General features: G+C 41.4%; 1 protein-coding gene across 1 annotated transcript in view; it reads right to left on the bottom strand.

The window, feature by feature from the left end:
- Positions 1-26,050, bottom strand: part of LOC147677796 (ATP-binding cassette sub-family C member 12-like) — a 1,047,046-nt gene that overhangs the window by 32,656 nt on the left and 988,340 nt on the right. Inside the window, exon 30 of the mRNA XM_086945450.1 lies at positions 23,621-23,785. Coding sequence (XP_086801576.1) covers positions 23,621-23,785 — 165 coding nt within the window. The remainder of the gene's footprint in view (positions 1-23,620; positions 23,786-26,050) is intronic.

Here is a 26,050-nt window from a genome sequence, read left to right as displayed (position 1 = left end):
GCAACTAACATAGGAAATCCTATACAAAATCATTTCATTACAGACAGTAGAGCTCCCTAGATTTGGCCAGATATAAAAGTAATAAAAAATGATTGTGTCATCCTCAGTTTTAACAATCAATGACTGGTCAGAGATTTGCCAAGGCGCTTACTGGACACTCCTTTACCACAGTCTCAGATTTACACTGTCCCTCTGGGCTTTTTTTTTTAAACCCACTGTGATACATAGTTCCAATACAAATGACCAGAGGTGCCCAACAAAGAGAATTCTGACCATGCCTTGTCAGGAGGCCAACAGCTCTGTTCCTTTTTCTAACAGGTTTGCCCCCCTGGAGGACTTGGACTCTTGTGACTGACTCTCCATCCCTCCTAACTCTCCTCTGTCTCCTAATGAGTTAAAATGTTATAACTAAAAGCACCGTCTGCTGCAATTATTGTTGGGGGTCAGTCTCCTGTATTAGATTCACAAGGAATAGATACCCCGCCAAACTGCCAGTCTACTTACTTGCCTCCTGGTGCCTGCAGTGTTGAGGGGGAAGCTGCACCAACGCCACTGGGGAGACCACAACTCCCATTTGCCTCTGCAGGAACTTATGCATAAATCGCGTCTCGCTCCCGCGGCCAGTGTTGCCACCAGTCTGCTTACTTGCCTCCTGGTGCCTGCAGTGTTGAGGGGGAAGCTGCACCAACACCGCTGAGGGGACCACAAATCCCATCTGCCCCTTCAGGAACCTGTGCATAAAAGCACACTATCCTTCTGTGATGCGGGATGTGCGCTAGGACGTGCCCAGGCCAAGAGCGGGCCTGTCCACGCCCGGAGGAGGCTGGGCTCGCCCCCCAATATCGATGTTTTAAATCAGTGGGTTCATTATATGCAAGAAAAAGATTATACCTGCATACACAGAGGAGGTAACTCTTAAATACCTGGATACTTTTCTAAGATTGCCCTCACAGAAGGGAGGTTACCGCTGGGGGTGGGGGCGAACTTGGAACCAAGGACCTCTTTTTGTCCCTGGGAAGTGGTAAATGCTTGTGTCAGAACTGAGCTGCTTGAATAGTCTACAGCCACCCTGGCTCCCTCTCAATCCTCAATGACAGCCCCTAGTGCTGACAGGGCTCTTCGTCTACCAGTGCCAACCATAATAAACGGCAAAGGAAAAGAGGCTTCGCTTAAACAACTATTACTCAAACTCGCCAAAAAACCCAGAAAGGTAGCTCCTCCTTTGATGTCGCCATCTAGTAACGACATCCAACAGGATTCAGTCGGAAGAAGCTCCTTCTTAGGAGTCTTTTGAGAGTATCATGTTCCTTTCATGGAACATAGCGGATTCTGAAAATAAAAAACATAATCTGTATTGGTATAACGAGTTCAAGAACTCGGATATTATATGTTTCTGGGAAACCTGCCTAAAGCAATTTATATTTGTTAGCGGCTTTAACTCCAGCACTTCCCTCCCCTTCAGGTAGAGCAAAAGTAGGTCTATTCACACTCATAGCTAACACGATCTCTTTTGAAAAGGATATCTTTATGAATAGTTCGCTGTATTTCCATATCATTGTAGATACGGGTGAAGTAAGACTGACCTAATGTTGATAAACATTTATAATAACAATTGTATTATTCACACACAAGTAGCTGAAGAGTTGGGGACAATACTGGAGGAATTGCTTTATCACAACCCAAGACCAATTTTTATCGTTCTGAAAGGAAATTTCAATACGTATACATATAGTGGAATTGATCAGCGTATATGCGAGGTAACTGACTCAGTTGAGTCTTCGATTACTCATTTTATTCATCAAAATTATGGTTATACCTTAAATAGCCTTGACCTAGGATTTAATTACAATAAATGCATTACATTCCTCTACGAGTCAAATGTTCCCAATTTTGGAAAGGTCTGGAATTACATTGACAATTGATTTTATAATTATCCCTGCAAATCTTAAGAGATGTGTTAAGAATTCATTGGTACAGTTAACTGAATTTAGCAAACATGCATTACTTTTTCCTGGCCACACTCTAATAAATCAAGAACTCTTTTTGCTTTTAAACTGCTTCTATCTAGAAAAAATAGCTACACTCTCAAACTGAAAAAAATGTTTCAATCTCTTTTCTGATAAATGTTGTACAGGAATCATTAGCGGAGTTTCAATCTTGCTTAGATCCACAAACAAGCAGTTCTAAAGTTGTGGTAGCTTTTATTCAAATTCTAACCTCCATTAGAACTCATATTTTATGACCAGCAATACAAAATACCTCACTGTCTTCTAGATGGTTTGAGGAAAATTGGTCCAAGGCATCTAGAAAACTTCAGAAAGCCCTTAAAATGCACCCTAAAAACCAAACACTGATAAGAAATTTGAGGGCTACATATAAATTGGCAAGGGAGGAAAGAAAGAGGTCGTTATGGGCGGAAATGTGGGAAAACCTTAGACAAGCCTCACAGAGTAAAGTGGAAAGTGGCTAATGCCACATTTTTGCAGAGGGAGTGTGATCCATCCCTTGATATATTTTATAGACAACACTACTTCATTAATCCATTTCCAGAACATATTTCATGCCCAGGCAGAAAGAAACTAGATGGATAGGGAGGTCCCCTATCTTGCTCTCTCGGTGCTAGAGTTTTCTTGAGAGGAAATAGAGCTTGCCCTAACTCAATCGCCTGCCTTGAAGTCAGCTAGACAAGACTGTGTCCCGCTGGAAATCTTTCTTACAAACAAACCCTTGTGGGCCCCACTTCCTACATTAGTTTTTAATACTGCAGCCAAAGCGGTCCCTTGGCCTCTTGGAAATAATTGCTGATTTTTCCAATTTATAGGAACAATCCATCGAATCCAGCTATTCATTACACAATCTTTCTATTGGACAGTACACCAAAGCTAATGAGGGGATTTTTATTAAATTGATTGGAGGATTGGGCGGTTGAAAATAAAAAATTTGCTGAGATCCAATATGGATTTAGAAAAGGAAGGGGGATGGTAGATCAGTGCTTAAACATAGCCCTGATTGCAGCCAAATATGCCTGCTCCAAAAAAGTCCAATTTTACATGGCCTTCATGGACTTGTCCGTGGCCTTTGACTGTGTGAGCCACAGCAAATTGTGGATCATCATGGAGTCAATGGCCGTGGATAACTCCACTCCATAATTCATTTTATTATGGAATTCTATAGAGACGCAGGGGCTGTAATTAGATATAAGAAACAGGATGAATGTACCAAATTGTTTAGAATTGAAAGGGGTGTGCGTCAGGGTTGCGTCCTTGCTCCATTCATTTTCTCGTTATTTACCAATAAACTAAGTGAAGTCCTTTGCGACAAATGTAAGGGCGCTCCAGCTACTGGTTGTTTATCCCTGCTCGCACTGCTTTACGCAGACGATGCTGTTCTTATGGCTAGAATACCAATGGCCCTACAGCGTTCCATTGGTATATATTCAGACTATATGGCAGAATTGGGACTTTCTGTAAACAAATCCAAAACCTTTGTTATGTCAGTTGGTCCCGGTAAAAAAAAAATAATGTCCCTACAATTAGATGGGAGAACTCTGGAGCAAGTGGAGAATTTTATGTATTTAGGAATACTATTTGACGTCAAAATAAATCGGTCTGCAATGGTGGCAAATAGGGCAAATCCTATAACAAAAAAATATAGTCACGCTTTGGAACTTCTCCTCTAATCTCGGAAAGAAACCAAGCAAGAAAATGGTGAAATTTATTTGGAAAAATCAGTATCCATAGTTTCCTATGGTGCTGCAATTTGGGGTACAGCACACGTGGATGGTTTGCAGGTTGTTGAGCATAAATGTATAATAAGATTGCTGTCGATTCCAGCTTCCTGCTGAGTATTATTGTTCATAAAGGACTAGGTCTCCCCTTTATAACCAATTTCATCAAATTGGCCCGCTGTTACTATTGCTAACAATTTAGAAAAGGAACTCTGTTAAACTTATCCAAATGGTGCTTGGGGATATAGTTGCTCTTGAACAAGCACCCAACATTCCTCTGTTAGCATATGTAAAGCGGACCTTTAATAATATGCGCTTAGCTTTCTTGTATGATTCATCATACTACTGTTTGTCATTTCCCAAATTGAGACTAAGAGATCTTTTTATTGCCAAGTGCGAACATGATAGATGGCAATAAAATCAATCCAAATGTATGGTATTAACTTACTAGGCATTGCCCTTGGTGGCTTCGGGACATGCCTCCTACCTTTCTTTTGTCACCAACAATATTTACCGCTTTATACTACTTAGAATGAGATTGAATATCTTCCAGCTAATGGATGGCTACCCATTTCAAGTATATTCTTTTAATCAACTCTCATTGCCTTTGTGACGAGCGGTCTACCCAATCCATTTCACATATTTTATTATTTTGTCTATTTTACAAAATGGAGAGGACAATATTTATTACTCCAATGTTGAGAAAATTGAGCATACAATCGCATTCATTAGCTCTTGCAGTAATAAACACACTGGAAACACCTATCACATGTTTAGGCTTTCCTGTTTTCAGTTTGTATTTTTGGTAAATTCTGTTGGGGTTTTCTCAGTGTTTTCAAGTGATTTCAATACCTTAAAAAAATAGTGGTTATCAGTGGATACACATTTTCGCTCCATTAAAAAACAACAGAAACAGCGTTTTTCTTTTATCATTGCTTGCTTTCTACACAGATAATGCATGGTATATAGCCAGTGCATGTACAGCATATATGAGGTGCAAATACATTTTTGCAAATCAAACCTATTGTAGTTCACAAAAACATACTTCTTCAGTGAGTATTTGATCATGTGTCCACACTTTTTAATTCTATTATTGAAGAGGTCAAAAATGAAGCAGCACTTTTGAAAATACAGAGAACATTTCTATGCATCATTGCAAGCCATTTCTCATACATTGTAAAATAAAAGTTCCTGAATTGCTTTTCAACATTGCTTTGTTTACCAAGTGGCAAGCACTCTAACATGGAACATGTTGCAGTGCCAAAGTCACTAAAGGTGTCGCCCAGCCTACTCACATCTACATCAATTATGCTTGATACATGGCAGACAAGGGTGTTTTCAGACTCTAGTTTTTTTTATTATGTCCACTACAGCAGTTATGTTTTCCTGTAAAAATCTAAGAATGCAGTAGAGTGTGCTTATTTTCACATCACTATCAATATGCGACCAAAGATCCTAAAATTTCCTGCCTTTGGCATCCTCACTCAGCAAAAATTCTGTAAACGGTTCCCACATGGATAATATAGCACTCACAGCCCCTTGGGCTGAAAACCGGTCAGCTAAGTGACACAGTTGGGATGACTCTTTCTTTGATGCCACAGAAAGCACAAAATGAGAAATATTTGTATTTTAGTTCCCACAAATAACAAAAGAGAGCACCAGAATGGACTAAAAAGTCAATAGCATTCTTCATTAATTCTGTAGATTGTAAAGATCCTTTCAACATACCATCTAACAAGTGGCAAGGATCTCTTACAGGGAAGCACTTCTGTTCAGGTATCGGTTTTGACAGGTCATCACACAACTTTTTAATATGTGTACCTGAATCCCTGCAAATACAATCAATATCACTCCAATCTTTGATGAACTGGGAAAGAAGTTTTTTGTAGCAGCACTCCATCCTGTCATGTTTTTACCACTATCCCAAATGCTTGGTGATAGTACTCTTTTCACATATATTTGTCACTAAACCTTGCATTGAATGTTTAAAGCCTGAGGTGTTGGCAATTCACCTACTATCATAACAGACTCACTAGAAACTGGGGGCTGATATATCAAGGGTTTTTACACATTCTCTGTGGGTAAATGTGATGGCACATATTGGGAAAGATTCTTCTGAAACCAGCCATTTTACCTATCAATGAAAGAATCAAATGCAGCCAAAATATTAAACATGATTTGGATATTCCTGATTCTCTACAGTTTGTAATATAATTCAACAAGACCTAAAACAAGCTTCTAAACTCTGCATCTTTAGACCAAAGACCACAAAACTGAAAAATGCAAAAGGAAAAAGAAACAGTAGTTCAGTGACATCCCTAAACAACAAAAGTCAAGCAGAATAATGATTGCACAGTCTTTTTTGCTGTTAGCTTGTATAACAAAGTTACATTGTATTGGCCCCTTCAGGAAGAAATAAAATGACTCTTTCACTCTCCTTTTTCTTTCTTTGAATGGCATTTAGTTTGCAGTTAAGCATCGTGTTTTTCAGTCTTTATATGTTTATACTGGTGAGGGCTATTCCCCTTTTGGTGAGGTTTATCAGTTATTATAGGTTTAAACCTAGAACCGGACATCCTACATATGTTTTATAACAGTGAGTAGAATGGGTTAATCTGCAAGAGGTTTTGCTCCATCCGAATTTGTAACCAATGATAATGCTATTTAAAGTTTGTAAGTGCAATATCTCAGTTCAATTGTTATTGTGCTCTATGTACTTGCCTTGCTCCTTGAGATTGTATAGGATACAGAAGGATGGTTTTTAATATTTAACACAGCTCGGTTGTATTTTATTGTGTTTTATATTTTATTTTGCTATTTTAATATCTGTACGTTTATGCATTTTCCAAATGCAAATAAAGTTGATTTGATGTTGTTGATGGGGTTAGAGCTAATAGCCGACAGAGTAGGTCTTGCCTCTTTACTACTATAGGCTGAGATCTGGGAGACACCTGAATTGGATTTTACTCAATAAATAGTAATGGATTGTCTATCTAATGAAAATGCCCAAAATATCCCCAGGGTTACTTATCTTAAGAAACCTTTTGAGAAACTGGGTTTGGGGATATTTTTTAATAATCTCATAAATATGCCATGAAAAGCTAAAACTATAATAAAAACTGCTTACACAAGTCGAGTGAATTCCCTTCACTGTCGGGCAGTGGAGCAGTTAAAATCAGTGAGTAGTTTAGATTTAACAATTTTGTTTCACCTTCCTCGCTCCTACTTGATATATCTCAAGAATTCTCAACATAGGTTTCATTTGAAGAGATTTCGCCTTTCTACGATTAATTTTTTGGTGGCTTATCCCCAGCAATGCACTTGGCCTAATACCTTATGCCCTTGTCCTTGTGATAATTTTACCATATAGAGCACCTTGCACTTTATTCTCTTTTGTCCACTGTACAAGTCTCAGAGAGGTAAATACTTGCTCCCAATTTAAAAAACCTTTACGTCCTTGTTCTCACTTAGAAGGGTATAGGTTTTTACTGTCTTTGGATTCAATTGGTACCTACTTTGCAGTTTGAAACTTTATAAAATGATCAATTGCAATCAGAAAAAAATATGGGTGGGGGGGGATTGGCATATATTTATTTATTTTATTTATTTATAAAGTTTCATATAGCGCGAACATGACCTGCGGGGGTATCAGAGTGCTTTACAATATACAGTTGTTGAGCTTTAGATGGTTGAGGTAGTATACATAGATTCGGTATTCGCTATTCAATACAAAAGAGGTAGATACGGGTATATGGGTAGCATAGGTGACTTGTAGTCATCAACAATGATCCACAACGGAATCAGAGCACTTTACAATACACAGTTATTACACATTAGGTGGTTGAGGTAGTATACATGCATTCGTTATTCCTCATTCAATACAAAAGAGGTAGCCAGTAGTATAAGGGTAGCATAGGTGACTGGTAGTCATCATAGTGTTAAAGTCTTAGGATGTGAATTTGTTCATTAGAAGCAGTTTTACTTCTTTTTTGAAGGAAATAAAGGAAGAGATTCCGTGTACCACTGGAGATAGAGAGTTCCAAATCTTCGGCGCGATCCCTGAGAATGCTCTGCAACCAGTTCTCTTTTTGTGGAAGGATTGTGGCTTCAGTAGTAGTGAACTCACACTTCACAATTGTTGGCATCCTCCTGATCGCTCTGGCTTTTGTTCTAAGTAACTGGGGGTATTGACATGCAGGGCTTTGTGGGTCATGTAGGCGATCTTTAGGTATATTCTTGCCTCGTAGGGTAGCCAGTTCAGAGCTTTCAAGGTCAGAGAAATGTGGTTATTTCTTTTAGTTGGTGAGACCAGTCGGGCTGCAGTGTTAAGCGAAGCCCTCAGTGGGGCCAGTTTGTATTTGGGGAGACCGCATAGAGTGGTGCTTCCATAGTCCAATCTTGAAAACACTAGGGCTTGTACCGCCATTTTTAAGTCGTTCAGTGGGAGGAAGGGTTTAGGTTTCCTTAGTATGCTCATCTGATGATTAGCTCCCTTGGTGGCAATATTGTTTTGAGCCTGCATGTTCAAGTGTTTGTCTATGGTGACTCCCAAGGATTTTGCTGAGTCAATGATGTGAGGAGCACAGTCAAAAGAAGTAAGATGCTTCAACCATAAGTCTATCTTGGGTGTCTGATTGGGAGGGGAGATGAGAAAGAATTACATTTTTTGGTGTTGAGCATGAGGTGGTTGCCAGTGAGCCAACTTTGTGTATTCTGTAAAATAGCATTGAGGGAGATGAAGTCTTCTGCTTGGGAGATTTTCATATACAGTTGAGTGTCGTCCGCATGCAGGTGACGTAGAATGTGTGCAGAGTTCAGTGCGTTTGCCAGGGGTTCCATGAGTAGATTGAAAAGAACGGGTGAGAGTGTTGAGCCCTGTGGAACCCCTATGGTGACCATGGAGGGTTGAGAGAGTGAATGCTCCATCTTAATTCTTTGTGTTCTGTTATTTGGGAAGGAGGTGAACCATTGTAGCACTGAGCCGGTTAGGCCCATCCTTCATTCCAGTAGGGACAGTAGGTTGTCATGCTTAACCGTATCGAAAGCGGAGGATAAGTCAAGAAGTATCAATAGGCATGATTTGTTGTGGTCTAGCATTTTTAGTATGTCATCCATTATGTGGGTGAGTGCAGATTCAGTGCTGTGACCTTGATGGAAGCCGGATTGGTGTTTGTCTAGGAGGTTGAAATTCTCAATATGGTTGCATAGTTGTATTTGTAAACATTATTCCAGCAATTTTGCCAAAGTGGGGATGTTGGAAATAGGGCGGTAGTTGTTGAGGTCTGCGGGGAGGGAGTCGGATTTCTTTAGTATCGGTGTGACCTGCCCTATTTTAAGACATCCCAGTATCGACCCTTGTCTCAGAGAGGCGTTTACAATCTTTGACCATAGGGGTAGAATAGAGGTTTTCATCATTTTGAAGAAAAGGAGGTGAGGGGTCCGAGAAGTGATTGGATGGGTTTCTTGTTAGAAGAGTTTTATAGATTTCTTGTTCAGGGATGGGCGAGAAGGTGTGCAAAGAGGCATTGTTTTTGGGGATTTCCGTCAGAGTACTAAAAAGGACCTTGATCCGAGAGTGAAATTTAGTATCAAGAGCAATAGTTTGTGGGAGGGCCTTCTTAGATTTGATGTCGAGTTCAATGGATTTTGTTTTTTTCTTGGAAGAAATTGGCAAGCTAGTCGCAGTTAGGTGTAGCCGAATCGCTTGGTTCCATGGAGTTAGGCGTGTTGGGCGCTTGTTGTTTGACGATTTCTAATAGTTTTTTGGGACTGTTTATGGCTTGGTTCAGCTTGGTTTTGAAAAAGACTGCCTTAGCCTTTAGGATCTTCCTGTTGTATGAATTCTTTAGCACTCTAAGTTGATATCAGTGATCAATGGTGGCTAAAAGCTGGAATGCTTTACCTCTCAATCTCCGTCTGGACCCCTCCGAATCTAGTTTCCGGAGGAAACTAAAAACTCACCTCTTTTTAAAATAAGCGGGCTCCCCCCCTACTACTCCTTCAGAGTGCTTCAGTTCAGCGCGGGGACACGCATTCTGCGTAACCAGGCGCTCTATAAATGCCCCTTAATAATAATAATAATGGAGGGTGCTGATTTCATATATAAATCTCATATATATAAAATTAATCGTTTTTATAGAACCAAATTAATGAGGGAGGGCTGCTGGTATGCTTATTTTTAAGAGTATTGTTTTATATTTTCATGTTTTCTTTGGTGTTTTATGATGTGAATATGAATTCTGTGCTTTTACGATTTATATAAATCAAATAAAGACTATTTGATTGATTGATTGATTGAGTGGAATTCTAATCTATGTTCTGCCTCTAAAGAATGAATTCAAATTATAACAGAAACATTTCTGGTATACAAAAATTGACAAGAATGTTGACAATTAAAAAAGTTGTTTCAGACTTTAAGCATAAAAAGCATTTTTGATGGCATGTGAATATAAAAGGACCATTGAATTAATGTACCTTTTAAGAAAATGCAACTTTCAGAAAGTTGCCACTCTATTGCTCTAGTTTACCATTGGCCATTTGCAGATTCTGGCCACAAGGCAGCTTTCGGCCCTATTGGGAAAAGTGTGAATGATTCACAGGAAAGTAAACAACAGAGGCCTGCCGTTAGAAGAGGTTTCACCTCTCCCTTGCATGATGCCACAAAGGATGTGAGCCCAAAATGCAGGCTTCAAAGAGAAAGCCACATTTGAAGCTCAAATGGTGGACACACGTGAGAGGGGCTGCTCTTTTGCTTTGGCAGACACATTGGTATACAGGACAGAGAGGGGCAAATAGTTGCCCCACCAGTTTTTGCATGGATGCGTAGCTCTCAGGTATCCACACTTTTAGGGTGGGCTACCAAAGTCCACACACTGAGAGAGAAGTCGTGCCATTCAGCAGTAGGAAGAATAGTGCACTCTAAGATAGCTAGATGCCATTGATATAGGGGACAAATGGGATACATTATACACAGAGCCACACACATCTGAGACTTGAGACTTCCATACAAAGCTTTCAAGTTGGGGACAGTTTTAGGCCCCTGTAGGAACACAGGCCTCAGCACAGAAAATAACATGTAACCAAGGAGAATACAGCTAGCAAAGCTAAATAGGTCACATTGTTCGTTAAAATGTTAGGAAATAGCTTGCGGTCAGCAAGTTGAGCTACTGCATGAAGCTTAGATCATATCGCCCTCTAGACTCAGGAAAGCAGTAGTGCTTAGGTGCAGAAGCTGCAAAATTAGGTTTCCACAAGTTCCATCTGCTAGAGGAATGAGCCAAAATGCACCAATCACATAAGAGCCTGCTTCCTCTGAAGCACTGTGGTTTCCTACACCTTTAGCTTAAATACTTACATAGGAAGAAATACCAGATGCAAATCATGCCTAAGTACATACTGACGCACATGTGGAGGCTTCTGCTGAAATTCCACCCACAAGTCAGATAGCTGATAACTCGCTTCTGCAGAAACCAACGCTCCACACCTAACCGGCTAGATGGCTTGATGGAAGAAACCACATACAAAAGGTCAGATAAGCTTGGCCAATCAGCGTTGAGCAGGACATAACCACGCGCTGCACAGTGAGATAAATATATATTTTCTCCACTAAGATTCCGGTAACCGAAACCCACATGGGGGTTTCCACATTCATCATGTGAGGCTAGGCCCACCTACCGGCGCTTTTGTTCCTGAGAAATTGCTACATCTACTGATGCTATCTTGTATGTCCTGTGTGAAAATTGCTTATTTCAATGATCAACTTGTGACCTTTTCCTTTGTGGTTTGGAGGAATAAATAGGGCTGCTTCTGAGCTAAAACACAAGGCATCAAGTTAAATCTACTCGGAGGTGAATTGATCTCTCCTGTAGTGACTGATCCTCACTGCAGTATTGTAATAAACCCTCATCTTTTCTTTGTGCTTCCTAAATAGATTTTTCCTCCAACATCACATATTACAGGAAGTCATCATCAGGTAGGAAAATACCTGGTAGCCCATTGGCTAATAACCACCACATCCCACGAGGACACTTCAGGACATACATATGGCACCCATGGCACCTAGACCTCAGATAATTCCTGTACTAGAGAGAAGCCTGAAGCAGGACATACCTACAGATGCCTCGACATGTCAAGAGAGCCTGCACCAAAGACTGGACTGCACCTGCTGCTCCTCGGGGTAGCAAAAACTTTTACAACGGAGGGCTAAACAACGCAATCCATCACAATGCATTGTTCATTACAGCGCAATTTACTAGTCTAACTCCACCTGGGCATTGTAATGGGGAATGTGTTGTAATGGTTTAAGGTGTAAAGCCCTGCGTTGTAAACGTTTTTGTGGAGTAAACAATGCGGGGTAATAACATGCATTGTAACCCATGTGGAGTAACGGATGTTTCATCCAGTAATAAATTGGTAATCAGACATTTGCTCGAGCCACTGGGACTTCAAGAGACATTGATCTCTGTGGCCTAAGTCACCCCATCCAGACCGTGGACTGAGGAGTAGCCCCAGGAAGCCCCCCCGTCAACTGCACAGCATCCTCAGCATCCTACAGAATCTTCAGTATCCCGTATCCCTTGCATCAGAACCACTGCATGCATGTTTATGGCGGTTTGTCCAAAGAGCCTGGAATTGGACTTGAGACTGCTTTGGTGACAATGTAGCTACTCTACAAATTCTTACTGGCACACTTGATATGCTTACTGCTGGAATTAGTCACCCAATGTACCTGAACACAACTTTAGAAGATTTTAAATTTCCAAATTTTCATCCCAGATTGGTAGTTGCTTGTGTACATTTTGAGTAAACAGTAGTGATTTGTGTTTTACTTAACCTCTTCACTGCGGCGGCTATTACGCCGCAGTGCTAAGGGGGCAGGGCGGCCGCGCGGCGGGTCCAGGCTGGTGACGGAACCGCTCCATCACCAGCCGCGGTTGCGATGTGCTCATGACGGAGTGGTTCCGTCACGGCCCCGCCTGCTCAATGGAACGCTCAGCACAGGCGTGGAATCCGCGCCGCGCAGGCGTGCCGAGCAGGCCGTGACGGAACCGCTCCGTCATCAGCACAGCGCGACCGCGGCTGATGACGGAGTGGTTCTGTCACCAGCAGGGGAGGGGTTAAAAAAAGAATTTGTTTGTTTTGGTATCTAAATATTCATAAAAATAAGATCTATTTTTATAAATTGGTGTTGTATTTCTTTCGTGTTGTGTGACTTTCCTATTTTGTTGTTTTGGTAATTCTGATGCTTTACAACTGCTTCTTTGTTAAAGCCTAACCGCTTAAAGCCACAGCTACCTAGGGTTGAGTTAAAAGTTGATGATATTGTGAGTGCATTACATGGGGAGGTCCCACAACCACACCATAAGTATACCACTTTACCCAGAACACGGTATTTCTGAATTACTTGCACTATCCATTTTTGGCCGAATTAGGAATTACACTGGACTCCTGATAGTCTAAGAGATAAGTGTGGTGGGGGCCTGACAGAGGAGGTGGACTATGGATTAGGAGGCTTCAGGGTTTTGACTACCCACCAATACAAATAGTTTATCAAAAACATAAACTAATAAACTAAAGCTTGGAAAAATGAACACCAAGAAAAAAAACATTAAAATAGAAATAAAACAGCTAGCAGAATTAGACAAAATGGGAGCCATGAATGAAAAATGCATTGAAAAGAGATGATACTTGTGACATACATAAGACAACATATTATGGTATTTAGAACTGTATTTAAAGCCAAAGTTCTCTAAGGGAGGCATACTGTAATATGCCCAATGATTACCTCAGATTGAACTCTGATTTTTAATTCTTGGAAGCACACAGAAAACAGATGCTAAAAAGCCAGGCACTGTATATTAATATTGTAGCAAATGTGCTTATTCTACATAGTTACAATAGATTTTTTTTAATGTTCTGGCCCCTATTATCATTAGAATGAGAACTTTGTGCACTGTAATTCTGCTACTCAGTGTCAGCTGTAAATGTGCTCTGGCCCTAAACTGCCATATTACATGACACAGACAATACACCAATAAAATGAGAGCTACATCTTTCATTTGGGATGTTGTGTATATTCACACAACCCACATATATATATAAAATATATGACTGCCAGGAGCATCACTGTTCTCTATCTGGACTGCAGTTTTAAGGCACTGCTGTGACACATGGCATATGAAATGTATATTTTGTGTAAGTCACCCATTCATTTTGCCTTGTAAGCCCTAAAGGCATGGTGCCTAATTTATTCTACAGTGTTTCACTATATATACTTTTTTTTAAATGGGGGCCCCTTGTAGTGACTGGAGGCCTGAAAGTTTTGTTGCTGTGTTGGCCCAGCTTCATTTTCTATCAGACAGGACTTTGTGTGATTAAAATATTTAATTGTATATCTCTACCTGTGAAGGTGCTAGCAAATTTCTATAAAATGATTTCTTACTTGACATTCAAATTCCGATTTAATGATGGGATCAGACTTTTGGTATTTTAATTTAACCATATTAAAATGTATTTTAGGCTATATGACTTAAAACCAGATCTGCCACTCATCAAAACTCCAGAAATGGGGCACAAATCTTTGGCTGGGACAGTTAATTAACAACTAGACGTGGACAGAGGTAGCGGAGTTCACTCTGTAAAATTCAGCAAAGTTACAACATTCCATGAACAAGCAGAAATAGGCATTACACTGCTCTTGTTGTGATTTAGTGGCATAAGCTCCTTCTGTGCTGAAAAATCAGGCCAAATGGAACCACACAGAGTGTCATGCAAGACAGAGTTTCTCAAGCTAATTTTGCTGCCGCCTGAGTAGGTTTTCTACTTGAGTGGCAGCTTTCTGACCGCAAACGGTTGTGACCGCCTGCGTTGGAAAAATCTCACCCGGTGCCCTCATTGCAACCAAAAATCGTGCTAAGGGACGCAAAATCTTGCTCACACTCACCAACATTCTGTTTGAGCGCAGCACAACAGAAAAAACAAGGGTAACTCAGAGTGGCCAAAATTCTGCCTATTCTGCTGGACATATCACCCCTACAACTGTGGCTCGGAAGAAAATGGCCTGCTTTGCAGTCTTGGAAGGGTAGGGAGGTGTTAACTGCGGACCACTTTGCAGAGATTAGCTTTTTGTGAGTGGATAGGAATAGTTGGAATAGTTGGAAACAAAGGACAACCTAAACATTAACTCTTTTGGCATAGAAATGTAGGGAGGGCTTTAATTAATCTTTTCCATGACCCTCATAGACAGGCGGGTCTCATTCATAGTGGGTGAAAGATCCAGTTTGGATCCTTTCCAGTGGGAGGAATGCTTTTTTAAAGAGGAGAGTGGCCGAGGAGCTGAAGATAGGACTGTCTCGTGGCAGAACAGCTCTGCCATACTGAAACATGGGTTCATGGAAATTTTTATGGTATGGCAATGAGGATACATCTGCCATTTTAACCACCCCCTCTTCAGAAATTCGTAGATCTAGGAAGACTGAACCTAAAGAAAAAGGTCTGACTGAAAGAAGATTCTTGACTCCTGCGGGAAGAAAAGGACTTAGGGGAATGGAACTGCTGTCCAAGGGTAACACGATTGTCCTCTTGTTCGCCTGTTTCAGAGACATAAAGGAGAAGCATTCCGGATGTCAAGAGGGTCAACCTGACCACAGAAACCTTGTCCCTGCAAGTGATCTGGCTAGAGAGAGACCTGTTGCCTAGAAGCCTGTTCTGAGGAACTAGGGGCTGTGGGAATGATCAGGAGGAACTTTCAGAGCAATTGGGTTAAAATGTGACTTAGTCATTTTTTTTCACCTCCACAGGATCACTCCCAACTTATAAACCCAGTTTCTGACAAGTATGATTTTTATGGGAAAACATATGAAATGGGTACAATTCATGCTTTTCAGATAAAGTATAAAAGAACAACAACCAAGTTGCAGGCAATTAATTATCGGATGCATTAAATACAACCAAACTCATAATTCTGACCCCTGCTCAAATAGAGGTTTATGCATGCATAAAAAAAACCAATGTCCTACTCGTAATCATGCCCATTTTAGTCAAAGTCCATCAGAGCTTAAAAATATTCCTCTAAATTATGACTCTTTACTCAACCAATGCTGTCTTGGTTTTGCTATTTGGTTTTGGGTTTTGGATTTTGCAGTGCATATTTTACTGTTTGATGTGTTTATTAGAATGGCAAGCCAGCAGTTTGTCTTTTAGCAAAATCAAAACTTTTGTTTTTGAAGTGAAAGATGTGTTTTTTGAGATAATGGCAAGCTGATATTTGAGGAACAAAGCACTGCAGATTCAAAGGGCCCTATTCACAAAAGTAAACTTAGAAGTTTGGTCTAGACTATGACCAAATGTCTAAGTTTACGACTTTGGGAATTCATAAAGGGCTTTTACGAATACTATTGTTATGCCAGGAGGCGCTTTAAAACGACGTCATCGCCGGAGGAGCGGGTGTTCCGCTATTTGTATATCCCGAGTGCTGGAGTGGGTGTCCCGCGGTAAAACCCCCTGTTGCCTGCTCTCTTGGACTTCTGCCATAACCTCGACTTGCTGCCGCTGGCCCTGCCCTGTAGTCCCCCCGCCGCCGCAACCACAACCAAGCGGCCGCCGAGCGGGGGACTACCTTTCCCAGCGGGCATAGCGGCGCACACACGTCAGGCACGTGCCAGGAGGTGCTTTAAATCGACGTCATCGCCGGAGGAGCGGGTGTTCCGCTATTTGTATATCCCGAGTGCTGGAGTGGGTGTCCCGCGGTAAAACCCCCTGTTGCCTGCTCTCTTGGACTTCTGCCATAACCTCGACTTGCTGCCGCTGGCCCTGCCCTGTAGTCCCCCCGCCGCCGCAACCACAACCAAGCGGCCGCCGAGCGGGGAACTACCTTTCTCAGCGGGCATAGCGGCGCACACACGTCAGGCACGCGCCAGGAGGCGCTTTAAAAATGAAGTCATCACCCGCGTCACGGGAGCGCGCAGGAGCACGCGGGGCTAAGCCCGGGCAAAGGGCGGGCCCTCTGTGGCCCTCAGAGGCAGGAGGAGGTCGGGGCGGGCGCACCCCCCTAACATCTTTAACTAAGGTACATTATCCACCTCTGACTGTTTGACTTTGCAGACGAACTGTGGCATATTGACATTACTTTTTCGTATACGCGCTGGGAGCGCCAACATGCTGACTTATATTCAATAGACTTGCTTTTCTCTACATGGTGTGTGGCCTATTATATCTTTGGCATTATCTAATCAATTGCTCATTTACCTGTCCGAATAGAATTGTCATCTGATTTTATTCTGTTACTGGGTTAGCATACCAAACTCTAACTTTAACATGTCACCAAGGGGCAGCCGCAGCAGAACTGCAGCCGGGGGAGGTTTAGTGACTGGCCCTATAGACAACTTTATAACCAGGGCCAATGATGCTATAGACCAGGGTATTCTATTTCTGGAATGCAGGGTCTCACAAGACCTAGCCCAAGCTAAACGTTCATCCCTTGGTCTTATTGCATCTGCCACCACACCCAACCAGGCTATGTCCAGTAATATCAGACCCTTAATTGATGTTCGCGCAGATATACACACTATTCCAAATGAGGTAAATCTATCTGCTTCAATCCCATTGATAGACTCTGAGACAGATATAAGCATGGACTTGGAGAAAACCCCTGATTTGCATATTAATCCTACCCCAGAAGTAACATCAGTAGATAGCTCGAGGCAATTAAGAGGTAGACGGGAGGGTGCTATCCAAAAACAAATACAACATGCACCAAAGTCCTGCATTCCAAAGGTCAGGAAACATGGGTTGACTAAAGGAAAGACTAGGAAAGGTGCCAATTCCAATTCTCACCTAAGCACGAGTAGGACAAAGGAGACTATCGAGGAGGAAGATAGAGAGGAGCATCAAGGGGGGATGTTAGATAAGGATGACAAACTTGATGCCAACACTGCAAATGATCACATGTTGGAAAGACTGGGCGAGCTACTTAGCATTTATCTGTCCCCTATAGAAAGTAGGCTTACCCGTATAGAAAAGCAACTAGCCGAACTAAGTATTCCCATTAAGAATTTATCTAGAGAAGATGCTCCTAATGGTGCAGCAACCAAATCCAGTTCTACTAAGCCTGCAGGCACTAAACCAAGTAATCCCCAAACGCCAACTACAAACATAGTACATAAACCTCCGCAGGTTCCAGCTAAAGGGACTACTACCGACCAGTTAGCACTTAACCCTAATATTACTAAAGTAGCCTCAGATCCAAGGAAGGATCAAAATACCAAACAACCGAAGGGGATCTCTACGACTCAACCTCATAACCCTTCAAATAGTTCACCCATGGTCCAACCCCCCCAAAAAATCATAAGGCAGGTTCCCTCACGCATTAACTTACCACCTGAGTGTGGCGCATACGTGTTGGTCCTAGTTAACGTTTCGAAATTAAGGAAGGACCAAGAAGAAACCCCTATATCCCTTAAAAACAAAACCTTACACTGGTTGATTACAAATTGTAATTTTCCTATAGAAGGGGCAAGGGAGATCAACCACACACAGAGAGTGGGCTGGATAGGCCCACTGGGCAAAAAGTTTGAGGGAGACTGCGTAACAATAAGTTTTAAAAATCCAAAATGGGCGGAGAAAACACTTGCTAGTTCCCCATCACCCTCACCATGGGAATTTAATACTACTCTCCTTCCACTAGGCTATTTTTATAGGCATTTGATATCCCCCAAACAAACCATGGTAAATAACTTCACCATCCCACACCAGGATTTGAATTTTGGAGCTAGGATCAAATCACCGCTTTTTTCCCAAAACCAAGATTTTAATTACTCAAATGGACACACATGGCAACATCAGGTCTCAATGCCAGCACCTCCTCCTTACCCTATGCATTATCCGCAATTCCCAACAATGCCCCAGTACGATTATAGAGAAAGGTCTTACCCAGCTTTCACTTCAAATCTATTCAAACCGATAACTGAAGCCAGGCCATTATTTAATATCCCTACTCATAATCGGTTCGAATGCTTCTCCAACTTAGATGAGCAGGACTGACTGGACAAAATGGCTAAAAGTAACACCACTAGCCAAATTACAAAAAACAATCATGAGGAACAGTCAGTACTAATAGAAGAATGTCCGGATCAGAACACCCCTGCAAACAACACGATCACTAACAGTGCATTACCTGTTGCTGTTAATACCACCAAGGATAAAACGGGGAGTATCGGGGGCAAGCCCAGTAAGTGCCGTAATACCCATGGTTGATCAATTCTCAGCTGGAATGTGGCAGGACTGGAATCTAAGCTTCTGGACCCCGCATGGGCTGAGATAATTGACGACATGAACATTCTAATGTTTCAAGAAACGTGGGCTGTTGGGAATTTATACATAGAGGGCTTTCACTGCTTTAGTATAACATCACCCAAACCTAGTTTTGGCCGAGCAGTGGGTGGCCTGTTCATCGGGATTAAGATCCTGACAGGTGGTTCAATTAGAGACCTGCCTAGCGATAATCCCAATATCCAAATCCTTGAATTTAAATTAAAGTCAAAGACCACGATTTATTTAATTATTTTTTATAATAATGATTTTTATCATGTACAGAATAAGAATTTTCTGGCATTGTCAAAAGCTTTAAGCAAACTGGAATGTGTTTTATCATTATACACAGAGTCAGGAATTCTAATAGGGGGTGATTTCAATGCTAAATTAACAAAGAGATATGGGTCTGAGAACGGGATTTACCAAGATCAAGCTGAAAGCAGGGGCACCGAATTATCTAACATACTAACTGAATTCGACCTTGCTGACGCTATGAGAGTAGGGTACAGTCCTAGTTCCCCTTACACCCCCACGTTTATAAGTAGGGACAGTAGCTCCATTATTGATTATATCTTTATGTCACCCCTGTTAACAGACTGTATAGTAAAAACTTCTGTGGTGGTGACACCCTTCAGTGACCATAATCCATTAACTGTAATTTTGAACCTCGCACCGAGCCCTATTTTTATGAACCTAAATGGTGCTAGGGACATCACACCATCAATTGATGGTCTACGTTTAAAATGGAGGGGAGTTGACTGTGGGGCAATTTTAGACAGTGTACAAACGTCACACCCGCAGTTGATTGAATCTTGCCAATCTTCAAGTGGTAACCATGATAACATAATTGCCGATTTTGAAGTACTGTGTTCCATCATAAAAACCCTTTTGTCAGCCCCATTACCCAAGGAAGGTAAAGAGCCAAGGTGGTTTGACTCAGCCTGTTCCTTGGCAAACAGGGAGCTAAGAAAGGCACTTTCTGCCAAACCTAGGTGCAAAGTGACCGTTCAAGCAGCCAGGAAACACTATAAAGCTAAAATATCTGAAAGAAAGGCTAATTTGCTCTCTGAACAGTGGGAATCATTGGTGATTAGCGCTAATCTAAGTGGCAGCGGCCCTTTTTGGGCCGCCGTCAGAAAAACAAGAGAAATGGGCAAGAAGCTTACCCAAATCAGTTGTAATATTACAAGTGATGTAGGGGAGACTCATTTCTCTAAATTCTATGCAGCCCCATTAGAGGAACACCCTATTTCAAACTCAGGACAATTGTGTGGCCTACAGATCGAAGCCCACGAAGTCAAAATAGCCATAAAAGAGAGTCTGGGAAACAAGGCGCCCGGTCCTGATGGCCTTCCCATAGACATTATTAAGCATAACGTTGATTTATGGACACCAATACTTCTTAATGTCTTTAACAGCCTTCCAACAGCAGCTATGCCGGCCACATGGGCAACTAGTATTATCGTCCCAATTTACAAAAAGGGAGATAGGTCAGAATCAGCTAACTATCGCCCAATTTCCCTTTTGGATAATACTTTAAAAATTTTGGGACGTATAATCTACAATAGAGTACTTGAATGGGCGGCAGACGCAGACTTCCTGGACCCTTGCCAGATGGGATTCCGGAGTGGGGTAGGAACAGTGGAGCAATGCCTGAACCTGAAACTAATAATTGATAAGTACAGCATTGCCAGATCATCCCCTACCTACCTTGCTTTTATGGATCTCTCATCCGCTTTTGACTTAGTGAATAGATCCAAACTCTGGTCAATTCTATCACACAATGGCCTAGATGATACCCTTGTGAGATTCCTTGCCTATCTACACACTGACTTGAAAGCACGTGTACGAATTGGGATGGGCGGAGAAGTCTCAGGAGCCATTAATATAGGCAGGGAGGTGAGACAGGGGTGCGTTCTAGCACCCCTGTTGTTCATCATCTATATTAATGGTTTATCTAATTGCCTGAAAAAGTCACAACAGATGTTCCGATAATCTCAGGGAAACCTTTACCAGTGCTTTTATACGCAGACGATGCGGTGCTTATGGCCCGCACACCTAATGCTCTTTGTCTGCTTGTACATAGTTTTGTCAATTTCATGGAGGGTCTGGATTTGAGGGTCAATTTAAAAAAATCTTTTATCATGTCCTGTGGTCCCGGCAAAAGGAAACTCAACACCATACAGATAGGCACAGATAAATTAGAATCTGTTCCTACATTTCCCTATTTAGGGTTGGTTTTCGCTGCGAACGGCTCGTGGAGTGGGCACTTGGCCCACGCCACGAGCAAGTTCTCGAAAGCCACCAATTCTGTTTTGAGTCTTCCTCGCCCAAAGAAAATTGGTGCCACTAAGGCTATTTTAAAGATTTTTAAATTGCAGTGCTCACCTGTTGCCTCGTATGGAGCGGAGGTCTGGGGGTCGGGAAGCAGCCATTGTATCCAATGAGAGGAAAGTCGCTTCTGCAGAAAAATGTTGGGCGCCCCGATCTCATCCTCTGATTTTATCTGCCCTAGTGAATTGAATCTTCCATATATAAGTGATTTTATTAGAGCCAGACCAGCACTTTTTTTGGATTAGAGTCTGGAGGAATAATGCGGCCGTTCTTACACAAAATATTATAAAGGACTGTTTAAATTGTGATCATGGAATGGCGATTCCATGGCTCTTAGAAGTTTCTAAATCACTTATTGCAGTGGATAGGCACCCTGTTTACTGATCCTATGTCAATTGAAATCAAGGATAAACTTGAGGTCAAAAATGCACTGTATGCACTTTATAACACTGAAAGGATAGGAAGAGAATTGCAGAAATCAAGTGTTGCAAAATACCTAGGGAATGAACTGTGTAGACAACCCCTCCCGAATTATCTGTCCCTTCCTATGACTAGCTGGGAGTGATCACTTTTGTTTCGTTTAAGGGCGGGCACAGTAACATTTTTGTTGTCTTCCCCTTTGGGGTATCGCCATAGTGCTGATTTTAATTCGTGCCCCTGTGATGGTGTTAGTACACAAGATGATTTGCACTTCCTATTCTTCTGCAAATTTTATCTTAGATTTATTAAATGGCTCTTAACTCCTTATTTTAAGAAACACAGACCACTCTCACTTAAAGAATCGTATAGTATGTTGGTTTCCCTGGATACTGATGAACTAATCTTTCGCACCAGCACTTTTTTAAGACTGGCTACACGAGTGCGTAAAATGATGGAAAATCCCTGAAAATAGAAACTAGTCCTACTGGAGCTTATTGCACTATATTGTAATTGTATGGAATCCTATATCATTGCACTATATTGTAATTGTATGGAACCCTATATCATGAAATATTTTTAAATTATAACACTTTTTTTTTTGTATGCATGTATATTTTTAATGAATTGCTGTTTTTATCTGCGGGACTTTTATGAATTTTATGAAATTCGAATAAAGGTCTTTTGAACTTGAACTATTGTTATGTCCACACTCGGCAGGATCTCTGCCCCGAGTTCAGACATAAAGATAGTGGGCCTGATTCACAAAGAGCCATTACAGTCAATGGTGAGTCTGCACACTTGGGCAGAATCTTCACACTGCAGCTTCTCATTGCAGTGAATCTGTCCTATGACACGACTGTTGTGCCCCATATTCGTAAATGCCCTTTGTGAATTCCTAAAGTTGCGCTAAATTTAGACTAAACGTCTAAGTTAACTTTGTGAATCGGGGCCAAAGTGTATAGTATAGTGATAAGTCATGCTGACGACTACAGATGTTATTTCTGACTGCTGCATGCCACAATGTCTATCATTTTATGACTTTTTGAAGGCATCTCGGCTGTTTCTAATGAATTCATCATCGGTACTGTAGTCTGAGGCCTGATACTTTAAACTTGGTGTAACCTAAATGTTTTGTTATTTGAGCCTGCAAGATATGTGCATCACCATATGACATAAACTGCAGAGAGATATTCTATGATGGAAATCTAGTTAGGGGAAGCAGGATCGGGAAAATGAAAGGAGCGGTGGACTAGTGAAGAGTTGAAACAGTTTAACATTTTTAAAAGATAGAGGCCCATGTTTAATTGCACTCACACATTATACCAACTGGATTTAAAATGGGTAGGTTGTTGAGCAATTTGTATTGGAAAGAGTGCAGTAAATGTGCCATTTACACAAATGTTTACAACATTTCCATTGAAACATAAACATCAAAGCGTCCTGGGAACAGGTTAATCTTGTTCAGCAGACCATAAAGTATTGGCTAGTTCATGAGCTAGCCATCAACGACGACCAGTAAAACATGTGGCTTTTTTGGCCAATTTCCATATTTTGTAAAACGTGTTGCTAGTGTAGAACCCCACATACTACCTCGTAAGGGTGTTCCGGCTCGCTTGCTTCAAACACTAACTTAGTTGAGTTTAGAAAGATTATTTCTGCCATTTTTTTCAAAATTCACCAAATACCACTAGCACTCATGAAAGATAAGAATGTGAGAGGACGTTACAAATATTGTCAGAACAGATCCATTCCCCCAACGTGTTGTTTTCTGCTCAACCCACCCCCATTAACAGAAAGGATAACATGTTTAATGTTTTATCTACAGCTGACCTCTCCGTCGTCCATCACCAGGACACGGTCACACTCCAGAACAGTGTTTATCCGATGAGCTATGGTTAACACTGTGCAGTCCTTGAACGCCTCTCGAATTGTTAATTGGATCAGGTGGTCTGTTTCTGAATCAATGGATGCCGTGGCTTCATCTAATAGGATGATCTGTAAAATAAGGAGCCAGCCATTACATAATGCCACTTTTAAATGATAAAACACGTATATTACATCATTGTTATATTGAGTTTTATCACAATTTTGTAATTCAGCACTTCAAAATTAAAATTTCTTCTAAAAATGTGCTCCATTAGCCAAGAATACACTGCATTCCTGCGGAAGCTATAATCCCTACCAGATGATGCTGTTTTCAAGTGCAAGAAATTGTATTTGATTTAAGGGAAACAGAAGTGACCTCAGTGTCCGACCTTTGATAAATGAGTAAAAGAACTTTAAATTTATGAATCTAAGACTACACAATGATTGCCCTGACCAGCTTCCTTGACTCTCCTGTTTTAGTCAGGCATGCGGATTTCACAAATATCCCTTACCGACACTAGAGCAAAACATGGTCATCAACTTTGCTTTCTAAGGTTTCTATGTCATCAACCATAAACTACACCTGCATAACAATATATGTGAGGCTGTGGAAAATGTACAGGCATTTTGCTATAGGCACACTCTCTCTAAAACTGGCACTTCATGGCTGTTTAACTCATCAGCAAATGTGTGTATTAGTGGCCCTGTAGAGGGTGTATATAGTAGTAGTCTTTCTGATGCCTTGCAAACCTCAAACTGTGTCGGAAATCATGCATATCCCTTAAATTTCTCTGATGGAAACTTCCAGAATACATCTGCCGCACTGCCTGAATCAACGCTTCGTCTATCATGTGGATTTGTATACATGTATGCCGACTGTTGAAATCTATTTTTTGAAATGATCAATTTGAATTAACTTTTGTAACGACAAAGGAAATATGAACTTTATACAAAAAATAAATAATTAAATGTATCATGCTATCATTTTTCTTCATGTGTACACTTTGTCGTTATAGGATGCCTTTTGAAGAGATTTTTTATATATCTTACACATAGAGAGGTATTCTTATTTATAGTTCTAGTTGATATCCTTCCTCTAGCTATAATCCTTCCATATCAGGAAACTTCCAGAATCTGCAGGAATCCCAAAAATCTACCATTCAGCATTGCCCCACTTTTGCCAATAAAAACACTGCTCTACTTGCATGGTTGGGGCTGGTGCCTGCAATAAGAACATGTCAAACCGGGCAAATTGGAGGCCCCTCGCAAGGACTGGCATTCACCTTGGTTTGAGCTGGTTCTGTTGCGGGCACTAGGCATAAATGGCACAGCATGTATCTGCACAAGTGGAGCAATTGTGGGTGATAGGAATTTGGTGGATTCTGGAAATTCCCATAACAAACATGTAGCGAAAATGCGTGATTTCAGGCAAACTTTAGATTTGCAGAGCATTGTGGTTAAGAAAACCTCATGGGATGCATATCACCCTGGAACCCCTTGGTTGCCTAGTTTTCAAAAATGTTTGTGGGTTGTAGGTTTGCATGGGTGGCATGACAGCACAGCCTCAAATACCGCAGCTACCCCTATTGCTTGTCTATCAAATTAGTACTGAAGAACCTTTGTGTCTTGGTTTCGTGGGCCACCCACATGAATGGGGTACCGTTCTTATCTGGAGGCATGTGGGAAATCAGGTTGTTAGGAAATTTGAGTCACAGTAATGTGAGCAAAAATGGGTGTGTTTTACCAAAGTTTAATGTTTGCAAGGGCTTCTATGTAAATTACCTAGTGAAAGCTAAGCAAGTCATTTGTCCCCGGACTCCCCTAGCTGTATAGTTTTAAAAAATGTGCAGGCTCACTAGATTTCTCTAGGTGCCCTCTGAGCGAGGGCCCAAAATCCACTGCCACCTGCTTTGCAAAACCGGGTCCGATTTGAGTGGAAACATTTGATGCATTCATGTTGCATTTTATGACATTACCCGACGTGGGCACTAGGCCTACCCACCCAAGTGAGATACCATGTGTATAGGGAGACTTGTGGAAAGAGGTTTGCGCCTCCCCACAGATTCAAGAAGGTTTTGAGGTTTGCAAGGGATTCTGTGTAAAAAGACCTGGTGAGAACTATGCAAGTCACCAAACCAAGGATTACCCCTAATCTCTAGTTTTCAAAAAAGTGCAAGTTTGCTAGGAAAAAACCGTAACAAAACCGAAGCGCTGATTTTGAACAGCCACCCCCCACTCCTCCCTCACCCCTGGAACAACTCCTAGTGGCCATGGGAAAGTAGACCCGCCCCACCACAGTGAAAGACCACTCTCGGAACCTCAGTATCATCTTGTACAACTAATTCTCCATGAGACAACAGGCCAAGGCCATCTCTTCAGCCTGCTTCCACACTC

This window comes from Lissotriton vulgaris, chromosome 12 (genome assembly GCF_964263255.1).
Source record: "Lissotriton vulgaris chromosome 12, aLisVul1.2, whole genome shotgun sequence".
In the NCBI taxonomy this organism is placed as follows: Eukaryota; Metazoa; Chordata; class Amphibia; order Caudata; family Salamandridae; genus Lissotriton; species Lissotriton vulgaris.
The sequence above is the reverse complement of the archived record's forward strand: the minus strand, read 5'-3'. Positions and strand labels throughout refer to the sequence as shown.